The 13,092-nt window shown below is 37.7% G+C and overlaps 1 protein-coding gene across 5 annotated transcripts in view; it reads right to left on the bottom strand.

The window, feature by feature from the left end:
• The window catches only part of Smarcad1 (SWI/SNF-related, matrix-associated actin-dependent regulator of chromatin, subfamily a, containing DEAD/H box 1`), a 69,334-nt gene that overhangs the window by 35,801 nt on the left and 20,441 nt on the right, over positions 1 to 13,092 (bottom strand). For all 5 annotated transcript variants that reach the window (XM_039107564.2, XM_006236600.5, XM_039107565.2 and 2 more), the window contains 4 exons: positions 11,867 to 11,967; positions 7,121 to 7,222; positions 6,006 to 6,087; positions 3,312 to 3,700 (listed from right to left, as the gene is read on the bottom strand). In XM_039107564.2, the coding sequence (XP_038963492.1) occupies positions 3,312 to 3,700; positions 6,006 to 6,087; positions 7,121 to 7,222; positions 11,867 to 11,967 (674 nt within the window). The remainder of the gene's footprint in view (positions 1 to 3,311; positions 3,701 to 6,005; positions 6,088 to 7,120; positions 7,223 to 11,866; positions 11,968 to 13,092) is intronic.

Raw genomic sequence — 13,092 nt, 5'->3', positions numbered from 1 at the left:
GTAGGTAATATTCATGAAGGAAGCTATTCGTAAATACTATACCAAGCAGTATAAATAGACATGCTTTTTAACAAAGTATGTTTTATTTTATTTAAGGCAGGATCTCCTGTAGCCTAATATGGCCTAAAATGTGTTCTGTGGTCAAAGAGAACCATGAAATTCTGATTCTTCTGTTTCTAGCTCCCAAGTGCAATGATTACAGGTGTGTGCCACTGTGCCTGATTTATTTGGTGCTGTGGATTGAACCCTGGGCATCATGAGAGCTGGGGAAGCCCTATAACAATCAAACTATATCTTCCATAAATAATATTCTAACAAGCATATAACACTGCAATTAAAAATGCAACATGGACACAATCGTATCCCTATCCTGTCTGATACTAGGCTAGAAAGACCAAACTTCTGCAAGTAGTTGGTGAACTGATACCATCAATTATGAACTTTGCCAATAAAAACTTTCATTTTCCCTACTTTAACAATCATGAATTTTCAACTAATGCCATTTTTGGCTTGCTATATTGCAAAGCCTGCTATATGTAACATTGTAGTTTATTTACAATTAGCATGTAAAGTGTTACTATTTAAAAAAAACTCTGGATAAAAGAAAAGAACATAAAGAAAATCTAACATTATTGAAATCACAGTACAAGGACAAAGAAAGAAATGAATAAAGCTACAAACATAAATACTTTGAATTCACATCTTTTAAAAAACCAATTTTTTTCTCAAATAAAATAAAGGTGATTAAATCGAAAACATTTTAACTTAAGGAAAAAAAGGAGGAAAAACATCCTCTAGAAAGAAAATTAGAGCAATACAGAAAACTGCAACCTCAGAATTTAGAATTATTGTGATATACTATTAAATGGCTACTATTATGCAAATATATTATATATTATATGAATCAGATTTATATTACATTATATATTTAAAGGTTTAGTGAAAACTAATAATCTACAACTTTTTCAAAGTATGGGTTAAAGGTGTTTCTAAGATTTTTACATTCAAGTTGCATTTTTGATTAAATATTTATGAATTTACATTTATTTATTCACTGTTAGGAATTCAACAATCGCTTTAGGAATTGAAAGGTTTAAGATCGCTGTCCTAAATCTGTAATATCTTATAATTTCATTTAGTTCTGTGTAAAACCTTGAATGACAAAACTTCAAATGTCATAGTAATTTTTGAGTACAGCATAGGGGTATTTTTGCTATTGTTTGCTTTAACCCTGAATATATTATCACATTATTAATAAAAAAGGACAGTAAGTTATATAGCTTTTATAGAAATGTATATAATATTAAATTTTTAATCATTTTATTAATATATTAAATTACTTTATAATCTAGTCACATTCAAAATGCTGGCTCCTAGAAAGTAAAAGCAAAAATTTCTAAGGAAGTTAAAATTTTAGGCTTAGAGATTTACTTGTCTATTTATCAATTTGCAATAGCCTATTTATACACCTTGCTCAGGATAACAAAACATTGTACCCAATGAAGTAATTCGTCTACTTTTAAGATACTTTCTCACTACTTCATAAAATGTTCAACATTGAGATGGGTTGGCTAGGATGAACAATATGGTCTTTATGTCCAATTTCGTGAAGGAAAAAGAAGTCAGGAGACTTAGTAAATAATGCATAATCTCCAAATTCATGTCAAGACTGATATAAACTCTGCCAATTAATTAAGGAAATATGTCTTGTCCATGTTAAGTTGCTGAATATTTTTTAAAACATCTGGCACATATACCTTGGTAAAACTATATAATCTGCTTTTATTATAAGCTATCTGGGCAAGTAGTTACAGTGACTACACAAACTAGTACAGATAACTGCATCCCTTATTAAATAAATTAAAATCCTAACAAGCCTGAGCAACCCAAGCCCATAATAACACAAGAGACCATTAAAGATTAAAAGAAAAATAAAACGGGAGAAAAGAAGAAGCAGAAAGCCCTTCAGCAAATACCTCAACAAGTAATCACTCAGGCAAAGCCAAACAAGTTTCGAAAGGATCTGCTTTGACAGATGTTCTCTAGAAAAGCATGCGCTTGGGGCAAAACGAAACATTTTAAGTCTGATTATGTGTCTTTTTTTTTCCCCCTTCAAGTTCTGCTGGACTAGTATTTTTCTATATGCTAAAATACTTTATTTTTTTTTTAAAAAAATGCTTTTCGGAAATTGTTGTGCAGAGACCATCCCCATCAACATTTCAGGACACTTATTGAGGTCATCCATGCTCGTTTAGGTTCGTTATAGGTCTAGTATTAGTCACAAATGCATGCATCTACATTCCACAGCACAAGGACTAAAACACCGAAGCCTCCACAAACCAGCAAGAGCCGCCTCATCTCTCAAAGCTGTACACAACCATCCATATTGCGGGGCTTGGAGGGCCTATACACAACCCAAGAATAAAGCCCACATTTCCATAAAAGTTGAAGTAAAATCTAAAACACAAGAGTATTCATAGGAATAATATTTGATAATCGCTGAAGTTTAGAAAACTCAAAAAGCAGGTATTTTAGATAAAACTCATTCACAGGAAGTCAAACACCAGAAAATGATCGTGCAAAGTGTACTCACCAGACAGAGCTCATGCCTTTCTTTCGCCTACACTTGAATTCTATGCTTCCACAACTTTGCTATTTTTTCCAATAAAAAAATGCTGCAGCCTGCTACACTCCATCAAATGGCCACGTTGTTTAATCAGGAGAAACATGTTAGAAACTGAGCTGTCACATTTAGAAGAAAAAGAAAATAAACATCTGCTTCTTTGTGGGGAAGCATAAAGCACTCAGGCTGGCATGTGGGCCATGGAACGCCTCTGGCCGCTGCTACTGCTCTTCGGGCAGTTGTAGTCAAGTATCTGCCACATTCTTGCCTTCTGCATGGTGCCTCAGCACTAACAGATCACAACTGGCTAGCAAACAACTCCTTCTGAAAAGTAAGCTCTAATTTCTTCTTCTGCAGTGAAATGAACCAAGTTTCTATGCAAAAGATGAGTGACAGCATTCCCAGCCAATCAGCTTGGGTTTTTTCAGGAAAATCACCCCTTAATTCATTCAAAATTAGGTCATATGACACTATTTGAAATACTATTGGCTACAATGAAAGTAATGTTTGACTCTATACAGTATAAGGCCACCCATTTATGCTTTCCTGGGCTGAAGACAATCTGACTACAAACGGAACTATAAATTAAAACACACACACAGATACAGACAGACAGACAGACAGACAGATGAACACACACACACACACACACACACACACACACACACACACACACACACACCCTTACCAGAGTTTCCCAATTATTAAAGGGCCGGAGTTCTATTATCTTCTGAGCCTTTTTCTGAGAACACTTAGGAATCAAAGTCAGTTCACCAATCGAAGCATCTTGAAGGAAGTGGAGAATTTTGCCTTTATAGCCGTCCTCCATCACTTCTTCACAACTGCTGTAGTCCTCATCCAGTGAGCTCCCAGCATCAGAACCCGAATCATACTCAGAGTCCTCTACGGCTTTCTTAGGATTAAATACATTTTTCTTACGTTTCTTGTTAAAGCCATTTTGTGGTTTCATGGAAATTTTCTGTTTCATCTTTATTTTAGCTGCATTTTTAGAATAATTTTGATTCCTTGCAACTTCTTTTCCATTTGTAACCTCACTTTGTGAAGCACACTGCACATCTGTGTACAAAAAAATACACAAGTTGTAACTAACTTAGAAATATAAAAATTGAATAAAATATGAAACATAAGATGTCAAATAGAGTAAGAAGTATGTAAACACTGCATTTTCCTTGTGAATATTGAAGAATTCAACCACAACTTCCTGTCAAATCTTAATACACATTAAGAGTAATATAAAACAGAATTTAAAGCTATCAAAATCTACAATGACATTTCAAAGGTAGTTGGTAACTCACTTTTAAACATAGATCTGCTTTTAAAGCAGGCATTCTGAGACAGCAGCTGCATGTACACACACTGCCAAAAGGAACAAAGGAGCCAGGCCTGGTTGCAGCCTGCCAGAAGCAGCAACGCAGTGTAAAGCATTTTCCTATCACTGCGACTACTAATTTATCACCATTTAACATCAAATATATTGCCTCAAAGTGCCACTGCTCTGTGTTTCACTGATTTTTAAGCTTCCTGTGAATGAAGGTACAATTTTTTCTAAATTATTTTCCTAAGAAAATAGTACTAATAATGGATAAATTACCATTGACCGTAGCCTGTGTCTGTGGGTTCCAAATTGATGGATCCAACAAGCCATATGAAAATACATTAGAACATCTACACAATGGAATACTACTCAGCTATCAAAAACAATGACTTTATGAAATTCATAGGCAAATGATGGAACTGGAAAATATCATCCTGAGTGAGGTAACCCAATCACAGAAAAACACACACATGGTGTGCACTTATTGATAAGTGGCTATTAGTCCAAATGCTTGAATTACCCTAGATGCACAGAACACATGAAACTCAAGAAGGATGACCAAAATGCAAATGCTTCACTCCTTCTTTAAAAAGGGGAACAAGAATACCTTTGGGAGGGAATAGGGAGGCCAAGTTTAGAACAGAGGCAGAAGGAACACCCATTCAGTGCCTGCCCCACATGTGACCCATACATATACAGTCACCAAACTAGATAAGATGGATGAAGCAAAGAAGTGAAGGCTGACAGGAACCGGATGTAGATCTCTCCTGAGAGACACTGCAAGAGCAAATACATGGGCGAATGCCAGCAGTAAACCACTGAACTGAGAACGGGACCCCCGTTGAAGGAATCAGAGAAAGAACTAGAAGAGCTTGAAGGGGCTGGAGACCCCATATGAACAACAATGACAACCAACCAGAGCTTCCATGGACTAAGCCACTACCTAAAGACTATACATGGACTGACCCTGGGCTCCAACCCCATAGGTAGCAATGAATATCCTAGTAAGATCACCAGTGGAAGGGGAAGCTTTTGGTCCTGCCAAGGCTGGACCCCCAGTGAATGGGATTATTGGGGGGAGGGCAGTAATGGGGGGAGGAAGGGGAGGGGAACACCCATAAAGAAGGGGAGGGGGAGGGGCTAGGGGAATGTTGGCCTGGAAACCAGGAAAGAGAATAACATTTGAAATGTAAATAAGAAATACACAATTTAATAAAAATGGAAAAAATACATTAGAAAAAGAACTGGATATATCCTGAACATAAATTTTTTCAACATTATTCCCTACATAAGAGAAAAGCAGCTTGCACAGCATTTATGTCATGTCAGGTGTTGTAAGTAATGGTAAGATGACTTGAAGAAGACAAGGGGAAATGGCATATAGGTCACATGCAAATATCATGCCACTTCACAAAAGGAAATTGGGTGCTAGTTAATTTCTAGTATCGGTCCTGAACAAACCTACAGATAAGTGTGTGCTTAATTTAAAATTTTTATTTTCTATTTATTCAAAAAACTTCCAGAGTTATAAGTTATTCTATGTTCACGCTTTGCTCATGTAAAAACTTGAATACATAAGTAAAGTAAGAACTGAAGTCGCTGTGCTGGACTTTAAAAGCCGTCGTTTTGTTGTAGAATGCTGCAGTCTATTTGACTGTTGGTTAGAAGCATCTCTGGACACACACAACCTAAGTCTGTCTGCAGCTCTCTCCTCCACCACTCTCTGCAGCTCACAGCACCACTTTGGATTCCCGCAAGTGAGGCTAATATGCAAACAACTGTAAGATCCATCCTAGAGTGGCAGATGTCAAAATATAACTGAAGAAGACAATTTAAATGTTGTCTTCGGAATCAGAAAAGATTATACAAGAAAAACAAAGTTATGCACTACCTTGACTATTACAATGGTCAAGAACAAGTCAAAATACTTGGGAATTCATCCTTTAGAACATTTTACAGTATTACTCCTGAATCACTTTGAGTCAGCAGCTGACAGGCTCTGTTCTACAGTAGGACATGGGACTGAGGGAGCCCATTACTGATTACCTTGATCTTCCGCAAACACTTTCAGAGACTCCAAGGCTTCTGTGTACATCCACTCATGCTCCTTAAGCACTTCCCTTAACTCCTGAAAGTACATTATTTTTTTCTGTTAAAAGCGTGAAATTAACAATACAGAAAAATAGTTATGCTCTTTTAAAATGTAATCACTGGAAAATAAAGAATTCATATTACTACCTTTGTTTTTGTTTTGAGACAGCATTGGCTGTCCTGGAACTCTCTCTATAGACCAGGATGGCCTTGAAAATTCACCAGCCTCTGCCTTCCAAGTGCTATAGTTAAATGTGTACACCACCTCTCTCAGTATTGCCATTGTTTTAGTGCTATTTTATATATCCTTCCTGTTTAATTTCACCTCACAAATACAGTGTTCAACAGGGATAGAAATGTGACTTTTTTTCCTCTTGCCCACCTTCCCTAGGCCTTGGATAACAGGCATGCTTCAGTATATGCAACTTAACACATCTCTGGCTCCTATGTATATATGTGACAAGCATGCTCTACCAGCCGTGCTATATATATCCCCAGCTGATAAACAAGCAGAATAATGCATGTAAAGGACACTGTAACAAGACTATGCATTGTTCACCAGAATTCAGACAGATTACCTGAGCACAAAAAGAACACATCCACGAAAATTTCCCATAAGTTGAACAAGTATATGCGTCAATAAATACACAGCAAAGAGAGAGGACAGAGGTTCATGTATTGGCATGCCTAAACAGTTTCATGTTAACTGGAAAGGAGGATGACCTTTATGGAGCATTAAGATACTGAAATGTAATACTTTAAAATTCTTACAACAAAGTTCAAGAGTGAGAACCTGATGGAAGGGGTTAGATCAGCTTTTTACATTTAACGATTCACAATTTTACTATGATTATATTTACTATGATTCCATTTATAATACTGACACCACAATTAGTAAGCACAGTAAATAATTAAGGTAATAAGCAAGTAGCTGAAAATATTTATAATACTAGTTGGTGTATATAATTCAAAAAAATACAAAGTTCACCTTAAGTTTGCACATGGTTTAACTCAAACACCATTTTATAATACAAACATGTAAGTACACGCACATTTGAACACTTTTTTACCTGTTTATCAAAATTTGGGAATTCCTTCTGCAATTTCAACACAATACTTTCTTGCTTTTCCCAGTTGCTGCTAGCTTCTGCAGACTCATTTGATTCTTCTCTCTATGAGCAGGAAGGAGGGGAAAAGGGAAAGAGGGAAACATAAGCTCAAGTCTTCTCCACTCTCCTTTATCTATATTACTTCCTAATAGAGCTGCTATAGTTCTCTTTTAATAGCCAAAGAAGAATTGTGATTGTTATTCTCTGGCACAGAAGGACAACATGACACTGTACAGGACACATGCAAATCAAGTGCTATGGAAGCACTAGGGTATAGAACACATGGGAATGACTGTACCTCATCTGCACAGGGCTCTGGGTTGTCACCAACACTATATAGAAAAACATGCTATGTGCATTGGCAACAAAAGGAAGAGGATTGCATGGCAAAAAGTGACTTAGTGGGCTGGAATACAGTGCGTTTCACAACTACAAGTCTATTCGGAAGAATCAGAGGAAGTAAGACTTTTGAGCAAAAGAAAAAATATAGTATTTGAAAAAATATTTCAAAACTCTCAGAAACTACACTCATACCAACAGTTTCACTTAGCAGTAGTGATCTAGAACCTATTCATATTATCTAAGAAATAGAACAAAGTTCATGGAACATTGCATTCCATGAGGATATTGAAGCACTTTAAAGATTACAGAAGAAGCCGGGCATGGTGGCGCACACCTTTAGTCCCAGCATTCTGGAGTGACTTCAGGCCAGCCTGGTCTACATAGTGAGTTCCAGAACAACCACGGCTACAGAGAAACTGTCTCAAAACAAAACAAAAGATTACAGATGAGTGATAAACAACAGCCAAATGGCCAAGCAAGTGTTTTTTTTGCATATTCTGAAACCTCAGTCATACTGGAAGGGCTGTGTTTACATAGGTACCTGTGTGTATAGGTGCATGTTAATGTGTACATGGAGGTCTCAGTTTGACAGCAGTGGTCTCCTCAGGCTCCCTGGACCTTTGTTCACACAAGTACTCCTCACTGAGCTCCTTACATAGCTCAGCAACTGGCGTGACTGCTTGGATACCAAGTTCCAAGATTAGCCTGTCTGATTCCTGGTATGGAGGCACACCATTGCACACAGCTTTTTATGTGGGTGCCAGGTAGGGATCAAAATTCAGGTTCTCATGCTTCTGCGGCAAAGCATCAGTGCTGTGCCAACTGAGCCATCTTGCCAGACCTAACTGGTTCACGTGTTCAAAGATTTGTATCAGGTTACGGTAGTGGCATACACCTTTAATCCTAGCACCTGGAAGGCAGAAGCAGTTGGACCTGTGTGTTCAAGGCCAGCCTAATCTACAGCAGTACAGTCTGGGCTATAGAGAAAGCCTACTCTAAAAAACAAAAACAAAAACAAGCCAAAGTATTATTTGTATTTATGTGTAAGTATGTTGCCCACATGTGTATGGTTGCCTGTGGAAGTCAGAAAAGGGTATCAGATTCTTCAAAACTGCAATTAAAGGTTGCTGTGAGCCACCCAACATGGGTGCTAGGAACCAAACGTGGGTATCTAAAAAGAAGTATGTGCTATGAGCCAATGAACAATCTCTTAAGAGGTTTCTCAAGTAGCCCAAGGCTAACCATGGACTTGCAGTCAGGATGACCCTGAACCCCTGATTATTCCGGCTCTGCCTACCAAGTGCTATAGGAGTAGAGGCTCTAGCTACCACAGTTCAGTCTATTCCTCCTTTGTTTTAAAAATATTTCAAATGTCTATCAATGAAGAGGGGGGAAAAAAACTTATGGCAGGGCAAAGGGGGCAATGTGACTAGCCATTAAATAGAAAATTTAATTCCATCACTTAGGAGGCTGAGGTAGATGGAATACCATAAATTCAAGGTAAGCCTAGGCTTACTACAGTATAAGGCTTTCAAGAAACAAATAAAAAATGTATGCTATTGCTTGGATAAGCCTGCAAAGATGACACAAAAATGGTTATATAATTACATTTATAAAAGAAATACCTAGAGTATGTAATCCGGAGATGGAGAAGGCAGACTGCCAATTGCCATGGACTATGGAAATGAAGAAACAAGACCCTACTTTTGAGTGCATCCTGCCATCGTGAACCAATGAAAACATTTGTAACTAGGTAGGCAAGGTCAGAATGCACTACACTGGGAATGTCCTAATTGCATTAAACTGTCTACACTAAAAAGTTAAATTTCAGGCTATGTGAATTTCTCAATAGAGTAAGATATGGAGTTGGGTGGGGTGAGAGCTTAACATTTACAAAGCTTTGTTTGGATCACATCTCCAGAAATAAACATTTGTTGGGGGATATTTTTTGTGCACCCTGTATTCAAATGATGACTTCTATACCCACAGATCTGGTGGCAGTCCCAGTTTTGGTATTGTCACTATTATGAAGTATCTCCTGATTCAGTATTTTGTAAAACATTGTTCTCCATCACCTGATTGGTCAAATAAAGAGCTAAATAGCCTATAGCTGGGAGAGAGAGGAAGAGGTAGGACTTCTGTGTCCTGAGAGTTAGAGAGGGTCTCAGATGGAAACTAAGGCAGCTGCCATCTGGACAGGAACGAAAGAGGAAGTCAGTGAGACTAAGATGGCAGAAAGGCAGGCGCCTGGCTGGGAAGCAGGCCAGGCCAGCACTGTCAGGTTGGGATAGCTCAGAGTCTGCGGGCTATGCTACCTAAAGCTTTCAGCAAATACTCAGAACAAAGGCAGGCAGAGAAAATTCCCTACTTTTACACTGAACTGAAAAGCAATGAAAGGCTTCTAAAAGCAGACATCTGGACAAGTTTTTGGAATGAAATATATGGGAGCACAAAGGAAGCAGTCAACACGCAATGGCTGCTATGCCTGTTTGTATTTCCTCTAGGACCCCAGACCTCTATCAGCTGTAGCAGTCACTGCTGAAAATATCCAATGGTTTTAGTGAGTTTGAACACAAATCTCTCTCAGTGGGCCCAGAAGTTATGATTTAATCTTAGGGTTGTTTTTCTAGCACCAGAACATATAGCTAGAATACATACTTATTAATGATAGAAAGCACACATTAGGCCCATAAATCACTATGTAGGAAATACCAAATTATAAGTTCCAAAAATTGTTCTTCTAACTCAAAAAATAAATCACAATCATGTTTCTGAGGTAACTATAGAGAATAAAATTATCATCCCAACCCAATATAATACACATCCTTGGATCACAGCAAAATTGGATGGGTTTTTGGACAATTTGTTCAGAGTAACATGAATACACCAAGGTAATGATTCAAATTGTAGTGGCTATTCCAAGTCTGGGGTTTTAACTGAAACCTGCCTCAGCCTAAATGCTGGGATTACAAACACCTTCCATACACAAATTTTTTAAACTACACAGTGGTCCCAAACTTCATGAATCACAGGACTAATATATGCTTTCTACTGCTGTTAAGTACGTGTTCTAGCTGTGATTTTGGTGGTACTAGGGCTAGAACTCAGGGTCAAGGGCATAGTAGTAAACATTCTACCACTGAGCTGTAAGTCTCAACTCCATTTATTATGCCCTGTCCTTATTGACAAATTTTTCTCTTGCAATGCCTTTTATCTTTAGACAGATTCTTACACAATTCAAGTTAATACTGAACTGAATATATGGCCAAGGATGACCCTGAACTTCTGGTCATCCTGTCTTTACCTTCTGATTACTGGAATTACAGGCCTACACCTCCACACTTAGTTTTATGTAATAATGAAGATTAAACTTTCATGTTAATACAAAAGCATTCTACCAACTGAGCTGCACAACCTCAGCGTGCAACATTCTTCAGGTGGGCTATTTTATAGCACTTGATTATCATCAGATAGTTCTAAGAAATATGCAAATACTTTGTAAGTCATGTTTTTAGGTTTCTACTGTCTTCATTTGGTCAGTAGGCTGAGTTTAGGTTCTTAGGGCTGTCCAAGTCCTAACCCTAACAATTCACGTAACAGTTCTTTAATCAATGTTTATAGCTCCCCCCAATAACTGAAGCAGGGGAATATCCCTAAAGCTGTTGCCTGTCTCTGGAATACAATTCCCTAACTGTGCTACCTTGTCTGGCCTCATGGGAACAGATGCACCTAGCCAAGCAGAGATTTGATGTCCCAGGGTAGAGGGATAGCCTGGGCAGGGGGATGTCTAACACCTCATAGGAGAAGGGGAGAACCAGCAAGGAGGCATTGATCAGAATATAAAGTGAATAAAAAATTTTGACAGCTATGGGAAGTTATTTATGACCACATAAAGGAAACAAATAACTTTAAACATGGTTTACAGAATATCTGCTTGATTACTAGAATCATATTGTAGCATGGCATAAGGAACTACTATAGTGCAGAACCTCTAAGGAGCTGGAAAAAGATGACCAACAGTTGGGTGGACTTTCAGGTCTGACATCTAAACATTCAGCATAGCCCTTGTTTTTTGAGAATGTATTTATGTTTATGTATATGGTGAGTTTTTCACCTTCATCTATGCATCACATGCATACAGTTGCAGTGCCTACTGAAGCCAGCAGAGTCCCTGGGAGTGGAGTTTCTGAGATTTGTGAATATCCATGGTTGGAACTGAATCTACGTCCTCTGAAGAGAAGCTAGTGCTTCTGAAACCCACACTCAACGTACTAGTTAGGGTTACAATGAGCCACACTCACCAGCCTAGCCCCCCACTCAACATGCTCTAATTCCGATACAGCAAGCAATTCAAATGTTACTTACACGATCCCCTCGCGGCTTTTTTAAAGACTGATCATCATTAGCTTCATCCTCTTCATATGCCTCAGAAGAAGAAGATAATTTTCTTTTCCTGGGTCCACCACCTTTTAAAGGAGATTTTTCCACAGAAAAAAACAAGAATCAATTCAAACCAAAAGTAAATAAAGGTGCACTATGTGGATACAGCTGCCCAGACAAAGGGTTATTACTACAGCTATGTAAGTGGACTAAAGGAAAGCCTCTCCAGTCTTCTAAGGGAAGTCGGTCTTACACTGCATTTAAAAAATAGTATATTGCTAGTGCTAAAATATTTTCTTCTGTCTGACAAGTAATTCTACAGAACAATACTGAGACTATGCGTTCTCACCAATGACTGTTCAAAAGATACTCATCAAGTGTAAGCTATCAGAACAGCATCACTGATTCAAGTAAATGCAAGGCCTTTTTCACTTACTTTCCATAACAAACCTACAAAGCGTAATTTTTTACAAATTAGAAGGAATGAAGATACAATGTGAACTACTTGACTTTTTTTTAACCTACAAATAAAGTACACTTACTCAAAGTGACTACATACATGGCAGCTGTGGAGTTCTTTGAAACTTCACAATGTGATAGCTCCAAGAGAAAACGGAATCTTGATTTTCTATAGACTAACGTGATAGTATGACTCCTGATTTTCTACAGACTAACAATCATGTCAGTATGAATAATTAATATATGCTCCTGGTTTATTTCACAATACACCACTACTGTATACACAACAAATTTTCAGTACTACTGGGGAGGGGGGTTGGGGGAGGGGTGTAAAAAGAATCCTGTCCTGAAACTCTCTTTGAAGAGCAGGCTAGTCTTGAACTCAGAGATCTGCCTGTCCTCTGTCTTCTGAGTGCTAGGATTAAAGGCATGTACTGCCAAGCCCAGCAACAGAATCTACTTTTAAAGGAAAAATTAAAATGACCTTACGCACACAATTGGTACATTTAAGTAAACATTGATGGCAACTTTTTACTCACAAAAAAATTTCAAGCAAGACAGTTTCTGTTATGTAACATGCACATCTAATTTTTACCTAAAAAGAAGACATAACTGGAATGTTCTCTCTGACAATATCAATAAATTCTTATTTTTTGTTTCATCAGGTAAAACATGGAGTTATATAAATAATCTTTTAAACTCAATATGTGGGGACTAGAGAAATGGTTCAGTGGTTAAGATCTCTGAAACCC

The sequence above is a fragment of the Rattus norvegicus genome, chromosome 4, assembly GCF_036323735.1.
Source record: "Rattus norvegicus strain BN/NHsdMcwi chromosome 4, GRCr8, whole genome shotgun sequence".
In the NCBI taxonomy this organism is placed as follows: domain Eukaryota; kingdom Metazoa; phylum Chordata; class Mammalia; order Rodentia; family Muridae; genus Rattus; species Rattus norvegicus.
Note: the sequence above shows the minus strand (reverse complement) of the source record. Positions and strands in the feature narration are given on the sequence as shown.